The 17,892-nt window shown below is 53.2% G+C and overlaps 1 protein-coding gene across 1 annotated transcript in view; it reads left to right on the plus strand.

Annotated features, from left to right (window-relative positions):
* LOC147110641 (uncharacterized) overlaps positions 1-17,892 on the plus strand; it is a 180,457-nt gene that overhangs the window by 57,893 nt on the left and 104,672 nt on the right. The window contains exon 3 of the mRNA XM_086000826.1: positions 9,565-9,762. Within this exon, the coding sequence (XP_085856952.1) occupies positions 9,565-9,762 (198 nt within the window). The remainder of the gene's footprint in view (positions 1-9,564; positions 9,763-17,892) is intronic.

The raw sequence follows: 17,892 nt of genomic DNA on the forward strand, positions 1-17,892 counted from the left end.
CGTGGTTCCCGTAGTCGACTTCCTGCGGAAAACAAACATTCGTTCATGGGGGCTGGCGTTGATGGCAGTGCAAAGTAGTGACCGGGTGGAATGCAGCGCTGCCGGGAGGACTTCCTGCCAGCGGGAGGTTGGGAGGCCCTTAGACTTTAAGGCTAAGAGGACGGCCTTCCATACCGTCGCGTTCTCTCTTTCCACCTGGCCGTTCCCTCGGGGGTTGTAGCTGGTGGTCCTGCTTGCAGCAATACCTCTCGCTAGTAGGAACTGACGGAGTTCCTCGCTCATGAAGGAGGAGCCCCGGTCACTATGTATATAGTTTGGGAACCCGAACAAGGCGAAGAGGTCGTTCAGGCATTTAATGACCGTGGTACTGGTCATGTCTGGGCAGGGGAAGGCAAAGGGGAAACGGGAGTACTCATCAACAATGTTGAGGAAGTACACATTACGGTCAGAGGACGGGAGGGGCCCCTTAAAGTCGATGCTCAGGCGCTCGAAGGGGCGGGTGGCCTTGATCAGGCTTGCTCTGTCCGGCCTAAAGAAGTGCGGTTTGCACTCGGCACAGGTCTGGCAGTTCCTGGTCGTGGTCCTGACCTCCTCGATGGAGTAGGGCAGGTTGCGGGCCTTAATGAAGTGGTAAAGTCTGGTGACCCCGGGGTGGCAGAGGTCGTTGTGGAGGGTCTGAAGTCTATCACTTTGCGCGCTGGCGCATGTAATTCGTGACAGAGCATCGGGGGGTTCGTTCAGCTTACCTGGCCGGTACAAGATATCATAATCATAGGTGGAGAGCTCGATTCTCCACCTCAAGATCTTGTCATTCTTGATTTTGCCCCTCAGCTTGTTATTAAACATAAAAGCGACCGAACGTTGGTCGGTGAGGAGGGTAAATCGTTTGCCTGCCAGGTAATGCCTCCAGCGTCGTACCGCCTCCACAATCGCCTGGGCCTCCTTCTCGACCGACGAGTGTCGGATCTCAGGGCCCTGTAGGGTCCTTGAGAAGAAGGCCACCGGTCTCCCCTCCTGGTTAAGGGTGGCGGCTAGGGCGAAGTCGGATGCATCGCTCTCGACTTGGAAGGGGATGGACTCATCCACTGCGTGCATTGTGGCCTTGGCAATGTCTCCCTTAATGAGGGAGAAGGCTGCGCACGCTTCCTCCGTAAGGGGGAAGGATGTGGACTTCATGAGGGGTCTGGCTTTGTCCGCATAATTGGGCACCCATTGGGCATAGTAGGCGAAGAGCCCCAGGGTTCTCTTCCGTGCCTTTGGACAGTGGGGGAGGGGTAGCTCCATGAGGGGGCGCATTCTTTCGGGGTCGGGGGCGATGACTCCGTTCTCTACTACACAGCCGAGGATGGCAAGGCGCTGATATACCTATCAATTCGTCCAATAAAAAGCGACGAGTTAGGAACGTAACTAAAGGTTTTTATTGACTAAATAACAGAGCCCACCCTCGTGGGTGATCGGGTCCAACAAGGAGGAATACCAGCCAGTCGACTACCTTTATACCTGGGCAGGTAGGTGGAGCCATGGGCGGAGTCGGAGGTGGTCAGCCCAGGTATAACAGCGCGACAAGAGGCGACCTCGTATCGTGATACAACAGTGATAACGGTGATAACAATACAACAGTGATAACTATAGTGTAACGATAAAAGTGGTTTACCACATTCACCCCTTGTTTAGATTTGAGTCCGGCGGGGTGAAGTGTACTACCAGTTCTGGTATGTCAGTCTGTCCGGAGGCCTCGTAAGCCTCTCCGATCGTCGCAGCGGCGGTGCTGCATTATCCGGTGTTAGTGCTGGTGTCTGCGTGGTCGGCGAAGGCTCGTGGGGTTCCGGCATGCCGTCTACCTGGGCTGGAATTGGGGGGGTGGTGGGGGGGGGTAAAGGTGGTGTCTCCGGAGTGCCCGAGGGTGCGAGGTCTCGTAAGGAGACAGTGTCCTCCCGCCCGTCTGGGTAAGCCACGTAGGCGTACTGGGGGTTGGCGTGCAGGAGGTTCACCCTTTCGACCAGGGGGTCTGTTTTATGGGCCCTCACGTGCTTTCGCAGCAAGACGGGCCCCGGAGAGGTCAGCCAGGTTGGTAGAGTGGTTCCCGTAGTCGACTTCCTGGGGAAAACAAACATTCGTTCATGGGGGGTGGCGTTAACGGCAGTGCAAAGTAGTGACCGGATGGAGTGCAGCGCTGTCGGGAGGACTTCCTGCCAGCGGGAGGTTGGGAGGCCCTTAGACTTTAAGGCTAAGAGGACGGCCTTCCATACCGTCGCGTTCTCTCTTTCCACCTGGCCGTTCCCTTGGGGGTTGTAGCTGGTGGTCCTACTTGCTGCAATACCTCTCGCTAGTAGGAACTGACGGAGTTCCTCGCTCATGAAAGAGGAGCCCCGGTCACTATGTATATAGTTTGGGAACCCGAACAAGGCGAAGAGGTCGTTCAGGCATTTAATGACCGTGGTACTGGTCATGTCTGGGCAGGGGAAGGCAAAGGGGAAACGGGAGTACTCATCAACAATGTTGAGGAAGTACACATTACGGTCAGAGGACGGGAGGGGCCCCTTAAAGTCGATGCTCAGGCGCTCGAAGGGGCGGGTGGCCTTGATCAGGCTTGCTCTGTCCGGCCTAAAGAAGTGCGGTTTGCACTCGGCGCAGGTCTGGCAGTTCCTGGTTATGGTCCTGACCTCCTCGATGGAGTAGGGCAGGTTGCGGGCCTTAATGAAGTGGTAAAGTCTGGTGACCCCGGGGTGGCAGAGGTCGTTGTGGAGGGTCTGAAGTCTATCACTTTGCGCGCTGGCGCATGTAATTCGTGACAGAGCATCGGGGGGTTCGTTCAGCTTACCTGGCCGGTACAAGATATCATAATCATAGGTGGAGAGCTCGATTCTCCACCTCAAGATCTTGTCATTCTTGATTTTGCCCCTCAGCTTGTTATTAAACATAAAAGCGACCGAACGTTGGTCGGTAAGGAGGGTAAATCGTTTGCCTGCCAGGTAGTGCCTCCAGCGTCGTACCGCCTCCACAATCGCCTGGGCCTCCTTCTCGACCGACGAGTGTCGGATCTCAGGGCCCTGTAGGGTCCTTGAGAAGAAGGCCACCGGTCTCCCCTCCTGGTTAAGGGTGGCGGCTAGGGCGAAGTCGGATGCATCGCTCTCGACTTGGAAGGGGATGGACTCATCCACTGCGTGCATAGTGGCCTTGGCAATGTCTCCCTTAATGAGGGAGAAGGCTGCGCACGCTTCCTCCGTAAGGGGGAAGGATGTGGACTTCATGAGGGGTCTGGCTTTGTCCGCATAATTGGGCACCCATTGGGCATAGTAGGCGAAGAGCCCCAGGGTTCTCTTAAGTGCCTTAGGGCAGTGGGGGAGGGGTAGCTCCATGAGGGGGCGCATTCTTTCGGGGTCGGGGCCGATGAGTCCGTTCTCTACTACACAGCCAAGGATGGCAAGGCGCGAGGTGTTAAACACACATTTCTCCTTATTGTAGGTGAGGTTCAGCCGTTGGGCTGTACGGAGGAATTTCTCCAGATTCACGTCGTGGTCCTGCCGGTCGCGGCCGCAGATGGTGACGTTATCTAGGTAGGGGAATGTGGCCTGCAGTCCGTTCTGGTCAACCATCCGGTCCATCTCCCTTTGGAAGACCGAGACCCCGTTGGTGACACCGAAGGGGACCCTAAGGAAGTGGTATAGGCGCCCATTCGCCTCGAAGGCGGTGTACTGGCGGTCCTCGGGGTGGATAGGGAGTTGGTGGTAGGCCGACTTAAGGTCGATGGTCGAGAATACGCGGTATTGTGCAATCTGATTGACCATGTCAGATATGCGGGGAAGGGGGTATGCGTCCAGCTGGGTGTATCTGTTTATGGTCTGGCTGTAGTCGATGACCAGGCGATTTTTATCGCCGGTCTTAACGACCACGACCTGGGCACGCCAGGGGCTGTTGCTCCCCTCGATGATGCCCTCCTTCAGGAGACGCTGCACCTCAGAGCTGATGAAAGCTCTGTCCCCAGCGCTGTACCGCCTGCTCTTGGTAGCGACGGGTTTGCAGTCGGGGGTGAGGTTAGCGAACAGGGAAGGTGGCGGCACCTTGAGGGTGGATAGGCTGCAGGTGTTACGCGGTGGGCGGTTTAACCTTCGCTGGTTGTCGACTGTGAGTGGGGGGAGGGGTCCACCGTATGCTAGGGTTACACTTTGGAGGTGGGATTGGAAGTCCAGCCCTAGTAGGACGGCAGCGCAGAGCTGGGGGAGGACGAGGAGTTTAAAGTTTTTATACTCTGTACCCTTAACCGACAAGGTCACAGCACAGTAGCCGCTAATGTCCGTGGCGTGGGACCTCGATGCCATCGAGATTCGGTTGCGCGTTGGCAGGACAGGGAGGGAGTAGTGGCTCACCGTGTCTGGGTGGATGAAGCTCTCCGTGCTTCCGCTGTCGAACAGGCAGGTCGTGGCGTGGCCGTTTACTTTGATGTCCATCATCGACTTGGACAGGTGGTGTGGGCGGGCTTGATCCAGAGTGACGGAGGCTAGCGTGTAGGTAAGCGAGTCGTTGTCGTCTGCGGGCGAGGCGGTCGTCGGGTCCGGGGGCCCGGTGGCAGTCGGGCGTGGTGGGTAAAATGGCGTCTCCCACGAGGTAGGACAAAATGGCGGAGAAGATGGCTGCCCCCATAACTCACATGAGGCACTATTGGGGTCGGTTGCCTTGATCAAAGATGGCCGCCCCCATGACTCACGTGTGGGGATACTGGCCTCAGTTGCCGTGAAAGAAGATGGCCGCCCCCACAGTTCGCATGAGGCACTGCTGGCCTCTGAAGATCCGCTCCTGCAGGCCTTAGAGAAATGGCCTTTCTTCCTGCAGGTTGTGCAGGTAGAGTTCCTGGCTGGGCAGCGCGACCTCGGGTGCTTCTCCTGGCCGCAAAAGAAGCAGCCGGCGGCCCGATCGCGGGTGCCCGATGTCGGAGCCGGTACCGGGGGTGGCGGGCCCGGTCGGGTCCGGGACGCCGACGCTGAGGTAGGTCCCGGGGGCGGCGCTGCGAAGGGTATTGCGGTAGGGGTCGGGCCCGAGTCCCAGGGTCGCGAGCAGTACCTGGAAAACGCCTCCTGGTCCTGATGGGCCACCTCCAGGGAGAGAGCGAGGGCTTCAGCTTTGTCCAGGTCGAGGTCTTTAGCTTCAAGCAGTCTTTGCCGTGAGTAGTCGGACCGTAGGCCTTTCACAAAGGCATCGCGGATATTATCTTCCGTATTTTCAACAGCCGTCACCGCTTTAAAGTCACAGTTCCTGCCGAGTGCTCTTAGCGCCCGTAAAAATTCAGCTACAGACTCTCCTGGCTGTTGCGGGCGGGATCTTAGGAGGTGCCTGGTGTACATGTAATTTACCGGGCTGCGGTACTGCTGTTTCAGTAGGTTGATAGCGGCCTCGTACGTAGTCGTGTCCTGTATGAGTGCGTATACTCTCGGGCTCGCTTGGGCGTTCAGAAGTCTTAGTTTGGATCTCTGCGGGGCGCCGGATTCTTCCAGGTAGGATTCGAAGCAGTCCAGCCAGTGTTTGAAGTTGAGGGCTGCGTTTGCTGCCTGTGGGTTTAGATCCAGGTACGGTGGTTTGAGGGCTTGCAGCCAAGCCGGCTGGTGTGGCTGTGCTTCTGGGAGGGCTTCTGGCTGGCCAGTAGTAGACATCTTTAAAATTTAGTCAATAAAATTGATATACCTATCAATTCGTCCAATAAAAAGCGACGAGTTAGGAACGTAACTAAAGGTTTTTATTGACTAAATAACAGAGCCCACCCTCGTGGGTGATCGGGTCCAACAAGGAGGAATACCAGCCAGTCGACTACCTTTATACCTGGGCAGGTAGGTGGAGCCATGGGCGGAGTCGGAGGTGGTCAGCCCAGGTATAACAGCGCGACAAGAGGCGACCTCGTATCGTGATACAACAGTGATAACGGTGATAACAATACAACAGTGATAACTATAGTGTAACGATAAAAGTGGTTTACCACAGGCGCGAGGTGTTAAACACACATTTATCCTTATTGTAGGTGAGGTTCAGCCGTTGGGCCGTACGGAGGAATCTCTCCAGATTAACATCGTGGTCCTGCCGGTCGCGGCCGCAGATGGTGACGTTATCTAGATAGGGGAACGTGGCGTGCAGCCCGTTCTGGTCAACCATCCGGTCCATCTCCCTTTGGAAGACCGAAACCCCGTTGGTGACGCCGAAGGGAACCCTAAGGAAGTGGTAGAGGCGGCCGTTCGCCTCGAAGGCTGTATACTGGCGGTCCTCAGGGCGGATAGGGAGTTGGTGATAGGCCGACTTAAGGTCGATGGTGGAGAATACCCGGTACTGCGCAATCTGATTGACCATATCAGATATGCGGGGAAGGGGGTATGCGTCCAGCTGGGTGTACCTGTTTATGGTCTGGCTGTAGTCGATGACCAGGCGGTTTTTATTGCCGGTCTTAACGACCACGACCTGGGCATGCCAGGGGCTGGTGCTTCCCTCGATGATGCCCTCCTTCAGGAGACGCTGCACCTCAGAGCTAATGAAAGCTCTGTCCCCGGCGCTGTACCGCCTGCTCTTGGTAGCGACGGGTTTGCAGTCGGGGGTGAGGTTAGCGAACAGGGAAGGTGGCGGGACCTTGAGGGTGGATAGGCCGCAGGTGTTACGCGGTGGGCGGTTTAAAATCTGCTGGTTGTCGACTGTGAGTGGGGGGAGGGGTCCGCCGTATGCTAGCGTGACGCTTTGGAGGTGGGATTGGAAGTCTAGGCCTAGTAGGACGGCAGCGCATAGCTGGGGCAGGACGAGGAGTTTAAAATTTTTATACTCCGTACCCTTAACCGACAGGGTCACAACACAGTAGCCGCTGATGTCTGTGGCGTGTGACCTCGATGCCATCGAGATCCGGTTGCGCGTTGGCAGGACAGGGAGGGAGTAGTGGCTCACTGTGTCTGGGTGGATGAAGCTCTCCGTGCTTCCGCTGTCGAACAGGCAGGTCGTGGCGTGGCCGTTTACTTTGATGTCCATCATCGACTTGGACAGGTGATGCGGGCGGGCCTGGTCCAGTGAGACGGAGGCTAGTGTATAGCTGAGCGAGTTGTTGTAGTCTGCGGTTGAGGCGGTAGTCGGGTCTAGAGTCACGGTGGCGGTCGGGCGTGGTGGGTAAAATGGCGTCTCCCACGAGGTTGGACAAAATGGCAGAGAAGATGGCTGCCCCCATAACTCACATGAGGCACTGCTGGTGTCGGTTGCCTGGATCAAAGATGGCCACCCCCATGACTCACGTGTGGGGATGCTGGCCTCTGTGGCCTTGATGGAAGATGGCCGCCCCCACAGCTCGCATGAGGCACTGCTGGCCTCTGATGATCCACCTCTGCAGGCCTTGGCGAAGTGGCCTTTCTTCGTGCAGTTTGAGCAGGTAGAGTTCCTGGCTGGGCAGCGCGCCCTCGGGTGTTTCGCCTGGCCGCAGAAGAAGCAGCCGGCGGCCCGATCGCGGGGGTCAGAGGTCGCAGCCGGTACCGGGGTTGGCGGTCCCGATCGGCTCCGGGACGCCGACGCTGAGGTAGGTCCCGGGGGGGGTGCTGCGGGGGGTATTGGGGTCGGTCCCGAGTCCCAGGGTCGCAGGTTACAGTACCTTGAGTATGCCTCGAGGTCCCGATGGGCCACTTCTAGGGAGCGAGCGAGGGCTGCAGCTTTGTCCAGGTCGAGGTCCTTTGCTTCCAGTAGTCTTTGCCGTGAGTAATCGGACCGCAGGCCTTTCACGAAGGCATCGCGGACATTGTCTTCAGTATTTTCTGCCGCCGTTACCACTTTAAAGTTACAGTCTCTGCCGAGTGCTTGCAGCACCTGTAAAAATTCATCCACGGTCTCTCCTGGCTGTTGCGGGCGGGATCTTAGGAGGTGTCTGGCATACATGGAATTTACCGGGCTCAGGTATTGTCTTTTCAGCCGGTTGATGGCGTCCTCGTATGTTTTAAGGTCCCGGATGAGTGCGAATACTTTAGGGCTCAGTTGGGCGGTCAGAACTCTTAGCTTGGATCTCTGAGGCACGCCGGATTCTCCCAGGTAGGACTCGAAACAGCTCAGCCAGTGTTCGAAGTCGAGGGCTGAGTTTGCTGCCTGTGGGTTTAGATCCAGGTACGGTGGTCTGAGGGCTCGCAGCCAAGCTGGCTGCTGTGGCTGTTGTAGCTCGGCGTCTGGCTGGTCATTTGACTGCTCGCTTTGCTGCTCAGGGAACGTCATTTTAAAATTTAGCCAATAAAATTGATATACCTATCAATTCATCCAATGAAAAGCGACGAGTTAGGAAAGTAACTATAGGTTTTATTGGCTAAATAACAGAGCCCACCCTCGTGGGTGATCGGATACAACAAGGAGGAATGCCAGCCAGTCGACTACCTTTATACCTGGGCAGGTAGGTGGAGTCATGGGCGGAGTCAGCAGTGGTCAGCCCAGGTATATCAGCGTGACAAGAGGCGACCTCGTATAGTGATACAACAGTGTGAACAGTGATAACCATAGAGTAACGATATAACAGTGATAACTATAGTGTAACGATAGTGAACGATAAAAGTGGTTTACCACAAATCTACAGCACAGAAACAGGCCATTCGGCCCAACTGGCCTATGCCGGTGTTTATGCTGCACACAAGCCTCCTTCCACCCTTCTTCATCTAACTCGATCAGCATATCCCTCATGTGCTTATCTGACTTCCCCTTAATTGCAACTTTGCTATACGTCTCAACTACTACTTGTGGTAGTGAGTTCGACATTCTAACCACTCTTTGGGTAAAGAAATATCTCCTGAATTCCCGATTGAATTTATTAGTGACTATCTTATATTTACGGTCCCTGGTTTTGGTCTCCCCCATATTTTGTGGACGTTCAAAAATATGGGAGTGTCAAAACATTCGGCACAAAGCCTCCTGAGTAACTAAGTGAAATAGGGAGCAAAAATCAACAACAAAGTTGGAAAAACTGCTTCAAAATACAACAACAAGTCTTCTTCAAGAACAGTTTAAATGCACTTCTGCACACAATCGACAACCCTGGATATGGATGGGTTTATGACTAAGTGCTACTGTGGCACAAACTCTAAGAAACTGCATGGAAGTCTAAATGATGGTATTGGAGCCTGATTCAAAAATTGAAAACGGGAAACTGTTTCTGTGCCACTTGAAAACACAACAGGAAAATTAAATCAGTTACTACATCTCTGCCCATATTTCCCATCGGTTACACGCACTTTATACTCATTTATAAACATAGCCAGTGGGGGGGTACTTGCATCCGATGGGTGCAGATGGTGCTCCCCCTCCCCCCATTGTAAGGGTAGGTGGGGCTCTTTAGCCTTCATTGCAGCCCACCTAGGAGAAGGTACTCTGCTGATAAAAACAGTGAGGAAGGCAATGGGAAACCACTTCAGCTACTCTTCCCTAGTAAGTAGCTCAGGAATCTCATGTGTGAGACTTGAGTTTGGCCCTGATCTAGGGCAGAACACAATGGACAGATGGATCAACATGGTTCATTTTGTTCAGTTTCCTGTAAATTCGTTACCTTCATGTATATTTTCTGTATTGAAATTAAACCTCTCCCTACAGCTTCCCATTCTGTGTGTTGGAAGGATCCATGATCGAAGCCTCAAACATTATTTCAATGATCCTAATATTAAGACAACTCTACAGACGACCTTTGGAAAAACAGTTGAAGAACAAGAAAGAAAACTGCAATTAAACTACAACAGGGAAATGAGAGTTGAAAAAATCATCAGGAAAAAAATGTCAAAACTTGCTTTTTCTGTAAGTATATTTAGTAAATTAAAATAGTATGAAAAATCTAGGGGGAAAAATTGGGTTGCTTTGCGCCTCCAGTTAGCGCCCTAACCTCCCGCGAAATTCAGCCGTGCGCAATGCCCCGCTCACACCCTGGCCGCTTCCCTCTTGGGGCACAAACACTCAATTTCTGGCGCAGGGGTGCTAATTTTTCCGGGGCGCTAAAAGTAGCGCCCCGGCGAAGTTGGGGCACTACTCAATTTTTAGCCCCATAGGTTTTATGTGTGTATTAAATTGCAAGTATTTAACAAAATTTTTACATGAAAGCATATCCGTAGTATTTAGTATCTAGTATCTTTTGAATTATTTAACACTTATTTCAAAGATAGTTCTAGTTAAGAGTGAAAAAGGAGATTCAATTGGATGGCACAGTGGGTTTTACACTGAGTTCTGGATTCAAATTTATAGAATTGCACTCTGAATAACTTTTATTCACACGTAAGCTTCTGCAGAGTCCCACTGTAATGCAGTGACTTTAGGCAAAGGCAGGATAAATGTTTCACAATTAGGGCTTTTACCTGTTGTTCCATAATCATTTTTGTGTGTTATGTTTGCATAAACATAATAATCGGGCTTGTATTGTGAATGCATTGAAATGAAAACCCATCAAAAACTGCTAGTTTCCCTCCATGCAAATCATTAGGTGTTGCTAGGCGTCATTGCAGTTCCAGCCCCTACAACACTACTGCCTCATTTGGGAGGAGAATAATTAATAGGGATGCCAGCGGTCATCTCCACCTGCCCTCTACAATCATTCTTACTTTGAACTCTTTCTTCTGTCATGGTTAACAATCCACCTCACTGCCCTCTCCACTTTACTGTCAATCCTGTTCATTATGCCATCTGTTTTTGTTCTTTTCATCTCCAGTCTTAAGGAGTTCCCCATCTATACTCCCACAAATACCTGACGTCCCAAGTCCATTACATATACCTGACATTTACATCCTAGGTCACTGTACTTAGCCATGAAGTCTGTATATCTCACTAGCTTTCTTTCATATGCTGTCTCTGACCTTGTCTCCCACGGAACATTCAGCTCCACCATGATCACCATCTAAACACAGACCATATCTGGTCTCAGATTGGTCTTAATTATTTCTACCCGAAAAGAGCTTTGTCACCCAAAAGGTCTGTTGCCAATTTTTCATCTCTTGTATTAATCCACTGTTGCGTTTGCAAAGATAATCCAGAGGCCATATGCAGAGCTCAGTTCATGTTGCTTTTAATGGCTGATCCAAACACACACTTACAGGCAAAAGCAATCGAATACCTATATCCAATGTCAGACACAATACAACGATAACAGCACTATCAAACTCCATGTGCTCAGGCCAAGGCAATCGAGTACCTATCACCAATGTCAGACGTAACATTTCCTCCTCCCTCACAAAATTTCAAACATGAAATGTAGTGACAAAGTCCTGTAGGTGGCCAGGGCGAGAACGTGTATGAACAGGCCGAGGTGCGGACTGGTGAAGAGCAGGCCGAGGTGGTGACTGGTGAGGAGCAGGCTGAGGCACAATATCTGCTTGAGGGTTGGCTGGCTGAACCACATGTGCATCCCGCCACTCTGGGGGTAAGGCTTGGGGATTAGATCCATATAATCCCGCATCAGGGGGTGCTGGCACCTTCCGAAGGTGGCTGGCATGCCACCGAGAGCCGTCAGTGAGGCAGAAAGTGGCTGGTCCAAGATGGCAGCTGATTTGGAGAGGGGAGGACCAGAATGAGGCCATTTAATTGTTGCGGTGAGGCCTGCGGACTCTGACCCAATCGGAGACTGAGCTGTTGGGCGCCTTGGCCCTCTTCGACTGGTCGAAGCGGAGTTTCATCTTCTCCTGCTGTCTAGCGACTGTGGCTTGAGCCCGTGGAGCAGGGCTCTGAGCTAGCGAGGGGCAGAGCCTGCCAAGGGGCAGCATGAGCTCACGGCCTAGCATGAGGGATGCGGGTGAGACCCCTGTAGTGGAATGCTGGGAGGCTCTGTAGTGCAGCAGTGTGTGGAGGAGGGCCTTGTCAAATGCACACCCCTGGGATAGGTGTGCTCTGAGGCCATTTTTCAGTGTCTGGTTAAAACGCTCCACCCCCCCATTTGACTCGGGGTGGTAGTACGCTGTGCATATGTGATGGATGCCCTTACTCTCAAGGTAAGAGGAGAGTTCCGAAGAGACCATTTGGGGGCCATTGTCTGTGGTGATGGCCTTTGGATGCCCCCAGCAGGAGAAGAGGGACTCAAGGATATCGATAATGACCCGAGAGGTGACGGAGCCCACGGCAGTGACCTCTGGCCATTTTGAGTGCAGGTCATAGGTCACCACTAGGAACCGTTGATGGTGGGGGACACCATGGATCTCCCCGCAGACGTCCAGCTGCAGGTGCTCCCAGGGCGCAGAGGGCCAGGCAAGGGGTTGCAGGGGTGGAGGAGCTTGGTGGCCAATCTTGCCACTTACAAGGCAGGCTGCACAGTCCTTGACCAGGGCCTCGATTTCCCTGTCGATACCCGGCCACCACACTCGGTCTCGGCATCGTTGTTTGAGCTTCACTATGCCCAAGTGGCCCTCGTGCACCATGGATAAAACACGCACACGAAGGGCACTTGGGATCACAGTGCAGAGCCCACGTGCAACACAGGAGTCATTCCAGTAGGAGAGCTCCTCTTTAACTCTGGAGTAGGCAGACAGTTCCTCAGGCACCTTGCGAGGCCAGCCATCTCTGATGAAGGTGCACAGCTGGGAGAGGGCCGGATCCTGTTCAGAGGCCTCTTTGAGCTCCTGGAGAGAGACTGAGGTTTGGAGAGGCGTGTGCAGCATCTGGACGATGTCCTGTTCCACATGTTCAGACCCGACGAGTGGGGCTGGGGCAGAGACAGTGCGGGAGAGCAGATCTGCAACAACATTGTCACGTCCTGGTGTGAACTGGAGACTGAAATTGTATTGGCGGAGGCGGTCAGACCAGCGGTGTAGACGCAGTGGTCTGTGGCCCGTGCCGGATGTCGACAGCAGGGCAGTGAGAGCCTGGTGATTGGTTCGCAGGGTGAAGGCATGGCCATACGTGTACAGGTGCCACCGCTCACATGCCCAGATGCACGCCAGCGCCTCACGCTCGCCTACTGAGTACTTCTGTTCAGTGGGGCTAAGGGCTCGGGAGGCAAAGGCGATTGGTTTCTCCACTCCATTCTGTATCTGCGATAACACCGCCCCCACAGCTGCAGCGGATGCGTCGCAGGTGATGAGGGTGGGGCTGGTGACGTCAAAGTGAGCCAACACTGGAGGCGACGTGAGCTGCGATTTGAGGAGGCGAACAGCTTCCGTACAGGTTTGTGACCACACCCAGGGCTCATCCTTTCGCAGGAGCTGGCGCAGTGGGGCTGTGGTGGCTGAGTACTGGGGCAAAAACTTCAGGTAGTACCCAGTCATGCCAAGGAAGGAGGCAACCTGTGCTGCAGAGCTGGGTTCTGGGATGCTGTGAATGGCATCCACGTTTGACTGGAGTGGGGACATACCGTCAGCTGACAACCGAAACCCCAAAAATTCGATCTCTGAAACAGCAAAGACACACTTTTCGCCATTCAGTGTGAGCTTGTGTTTTGCTAGAGCCGTGAAAACTCTGTGAAGGCGTTCGTCGTGAGTGGAGGTCGAGGGCCCATGCACAACGATGTCATCCAGGTAGATGGCCACCCCAGGAATGCCCGCGAGCACAGAGGACATCATCTTTTGGAAGCAGCTGGGTGCAGAGCTAAGTCCAAATGGTATCCTGGTGTACCGAAAGATGCCAGCATGTGTCACAAAAGCAGTGAGGTCCCTGCTGCTGGGGTGGAGGGGAACCTGTAGATAGCCCTGTCGAAGGTCCAGTTTCGAGAACAGGATGGAACCATAGAACTGCGCTGTGAGTTCCTCTGACGTGGGAAGTGGATATTTGTCAGGGATTACGGCCTTATTCACTGCTCGAAGATCGACACAGACGCGTAGACCACCTGACTTTTTTGTTGTGACCACCCGGTTGGAAACCCATGGGGAGGCATCAACTGGTTCGATGATGCCAGCTTCCAGTAGCTGCTTTAGTTCAGCTGTGACCCCATCACGGAGAGCAAGCGGGATGCAGCGCAGTGGCTGAATGACAGGGGTAACGGTGGAGTCAACCATGGGCTGGTGGGTGAAGGCAGTCAGGCAGCCCAGACCCTCGAAGAGTGCTGGCCATGTTTGGCGCCACGGTGAGGCGACGTGCAGAATCGCAGACCCGCCGGTGTCCAAGAGAGAAAAACCCAGGTCAGTGAAAAGATCCAGTCCCATCAGGTTAGCTCTTTGGCGTGCCACATGAAAACAAAAATCTGGCAAAACTTTTGTTCCATAGCATACAGTGAGGTTGACTGAGCCCACTAGTCCAATTTTCGAATTACCATACCCGCAAAGGGCAGTGGAGGGCGCAGAGAGTGGCAGGGAGCTGAAAAAGCATTTGAATGTGTCCACATTCAGCAGTGAGACGCTGGCACCGGTATCCAACAACAGAGGGATGCACACATCATTCAGGTTAATTGTGCATGACTTGAAAGCCACTACTGGCCCAGAGTTCACGTTGTGAATTATAGGCCAACTGCTTGAGGGCTGAGAGTGTTCATTTGTAGCAACAGGGGCAGAGCGGCAGACATTGGCAAAGTGATTTTGTTTTCTACAATTGCGACAGGCTTGGCCACACGCGGGGCAATTCTGCGCTCTGGTAGCATGTGAACGAGATCCGCAGTTTCCACACTGTTCCGCGGTAGCGCGTGTTGCTGCCGTCGCGCGAGCATTACCGTGTCAGAGCTGCCGGGGCCGAGGGCGCTGTCACTGGGTGTGTGTGCTAGTTTCGCTGCACATTCGGCTGCAGACTCCACTTGAAAGGCAATGTTGACTGCCTGTGACAACGACAGATCGTCGGACTCGAGTAACAGTCTTTCACGCACTCTCACGTTGTTGGTGTGCTCTATTAGTTGATCACGCACCATCTCGTCTTGTAGTGCACCGAACTTGCACGAGCTAGCCAACCCCCTCAAATTAGCCACGTATTGATGCACCGACTCGCCGGGGAGTTGGTGACTGTGGTAAACCACTTTTATCGTTCACTATCGTTACACTATGGTTATCACTGTTTATATCGTTACACTATGGTTATCACTGTTTACACTGTTGTATCACTACACAAGGTCACCTCTTGCCACGCTGTTATACCTGGGCTGACCACAGCTGACTCCGCCCATGGCTCCGCCTGCTTGCCCAGGTATAAAGGTGGTCGACTGGCTGGTATTCCTCCTTGTTGGAGCCGATCACCCACGAGGGTGGGCTCTGTTATTTAGCCAATAAAAACCTATAGTTACGAACTTAACTCGTCGCTTTTCATGAACTGAATTGATAGGTATATCAATTTTATTGGCTAAGTTTTGAAATGTCTACAACGGAGCAGCCAAACGACCAGTCAGACTTACAGCCCCAGCCAAACGGCCATCTACAACAGCCCCAGCAGCCGGCCTGGCTACGAGCCCTCCGGCCGCCGTACCTGGATCTAAACCCACAGGCTGCGAATTCAGCCCTCGATTTCGAACACTGGCTGAGCTGCTTCGAAGCCTACCTGGGAGAATCCGGCGTGCCTCCGGCATCCAAACTAAGAGTTCTGACCGCTCAGGTGAGCCCTAAAGTATTTGCACTCATCCGGGACATTGCCACATACGAGGACGCCCTCAACCTGCTAAAAGAACAGTATCGGAGCCCTGTAAACTCAATGTACGCCAGGCATCTCCTAAGATCCCGCTCGCAACAGCCAGGAGAGTCGGTTGATGATTTCTTACGGGCGCTGCAAATACTCGACAGGGACTGTGACTTTAAAGCCGTAACAGCTGCAGAACAGACAGATGGAAACATCCGAGATACCTTCGTGAAAGGCCTTCGGTCAGACTACTCACGGCAAAGACTGCTGGAATCAAAGGACCTCGACCTGAAAACAGCTGCTATCCTCGCTCGTTCCTTGGAAGTGGCCCATCGGGACCTCGAGGCGTACTCCAGGTACTGTGCTGCGCGACCCTGGGACTCGGGCCTGACCCCGGCCGCAATACCCCTCGCACCGCCGCCTCTGGGACCTACCACAGCGTCGGTGTCCCGGAACCGATCGGGACCGCCACCCCCGGTACCGGCTGCGACATCGGAGCCCCGCGATCGGGCCGCCGGCTGCTTCTTCTGTGGCCAGGCGAAACACCCAAGGGCGCGCTGCCCTGCAAGAAACGCGACCTGCTCCGACTGCCACAAGAAAGGCCACTTCGCGAAGGCCTGCAGGGGGAAAGCCACAGACGCCAGCAGTGCCTCATGCGAGTTGTGGGGGCAGCCATCTTTCATCAAGGCCACAGATGCCAGTATCCCCTCGTGTGAGTCATGGGGGCGGCCATCTTTGATCAAGGCCACCGACGCCGGCAGTGCCTCATGTGAGTTGTGGGGGCGGCCATCTTCTCCGCCATTTTATTCAACGTCGTGGGCGCCGCCATTTTGTTCACCACACTCGACCGCCACCTTGTCTCCAGACCTGACCACCGCCTCACCCACAAACTACAGCAGCTCGCTCAGCCATACACTAGCCTCCGTCACACTTGACCAAGCTCGCCCGCATCACCTGTCCAAGTCCATGATGGACATCAAAGTAAACGGCCACGCCACGACCTGCCTGTTCGACAGCGGAAGCACGAAGAGTTTCATCCATCCAGACACGGTGAGCCACTACTCCCTCACTGTCCGGCCAACGCGCAACCGGATCTCGATGGCGTCGAGGTCCCATTCTACAGACATCAGCGGCTACTGTGTTGTGACCCTGTCGGTTAGGGGCACGGAGTATAAAAATTTTAAACTTCTCGTCCTGCCCCAGCTCTGCGCTGCCATCCTACTAGGGCTGGATTTCCAATCCCACCTTCAAAGTGTCACTTTGGCATACGGTGGACCCCTCCCCCCACTCACAGTCTACAACCAGCAGCTTTTAAACCGCCCACCGCGGAATGTAAGAGCCATGAAAGCTTAAGAAAATACTTTAAAATAGTGGTTAAATGGCATAATACAGTTAATTTACCTGACCGACTTATTTTAAGAAACCCCCTATTTTCTTGCTCCAGTAGTATAGTCCGAGACACCCCCTTCATTCTTGCCACAATGGTACAGTCCCTAAGCCACACATGGTGTGCAGCCATTTTACAGTTTAAACTGCACGTGGCTGAAGGAGGCAGAAGTTGTGAGGTTTGGAGCAATACAGTTTTTGACCGTGTTTGTTTATACGTGTTTGCTTTGTAATTCCGTTTGTTAAGTGTTATAGTAAACAGTTTAAAAGACAAAGCTACGTTTGGGAACGTTTTATTTCGACACGCGTCTACTCGTTGTTAAAAGCCCCACAGCTCAGTGGCTGCCTGTTTGGAAACTAAGAAGCGCTACTACATTAGTCAAAAACTAGCTCCCTAAGAAGGAAAGGACGGAATCGTCGGCGAACGTATACATGAATGGTCACGGAGCCAGACGACAATATAAGAAAGCGAAGGTACAGTGACTGTTACTTGCTTTGTTCATTCTATTGAGAAGCTAAACAAGAGCTGCGGGTAAAATGGCCGAGGCCTTACGGAGCCAGGAGCTTCCCCCAGCCAGAAGGATTGCTGGCCAAAAGAGGGAAATAAAGCTCACCCCAAAGGCAATGGAAGAGAAGTTACATAGAAGCATAGGTGCAAGGAAGGCTAAATTAGCTCAGATAACTGGAAAAATGAAGATAATTGATCGTCTCATGGAAGATAATGCTAATATTAAGAAAGCTGAAGACATAATGTATTACGATTTCTCCAAGCTGCATGAAGAATTTAATGTACTCAATGAAGATGTATTAGCACTTCTGTCTGAAGAAGAGGGAAACGCTGATCAGCACAACTGGTTTGATCTTAAATCAACCAGCATTAAGGACTATATCAAGGTCACAGAACAGTGGATGTTAAAGATTCGTCAAGATGCTGATACAGCAGAGAAAGATAAAGTTGACGATGAAGTCGGACCAGACGATAGCATTTCAGAGACTTCCGCCAGACCGAGCAAAAATCGAAAAGAAGGTAGCTCTGTTTCT

The sequence above is a fragment of the Somniosus microcephalus genome, chromosome 11, assembly GCF_052327205.1.
Source record: "Somniosus microcephalus isolate GS21.2 chromosome 11, FLI_Smic_1.0, whole genome shotgun sequence".
In the NCBI taxonomy this organism is placed as follows: Eukaryota; Metazoa; Chordata; class Chondrichthyes; order Squaliformes; family Somniosidae; genus Somniosus; species Somniosus microcephalus.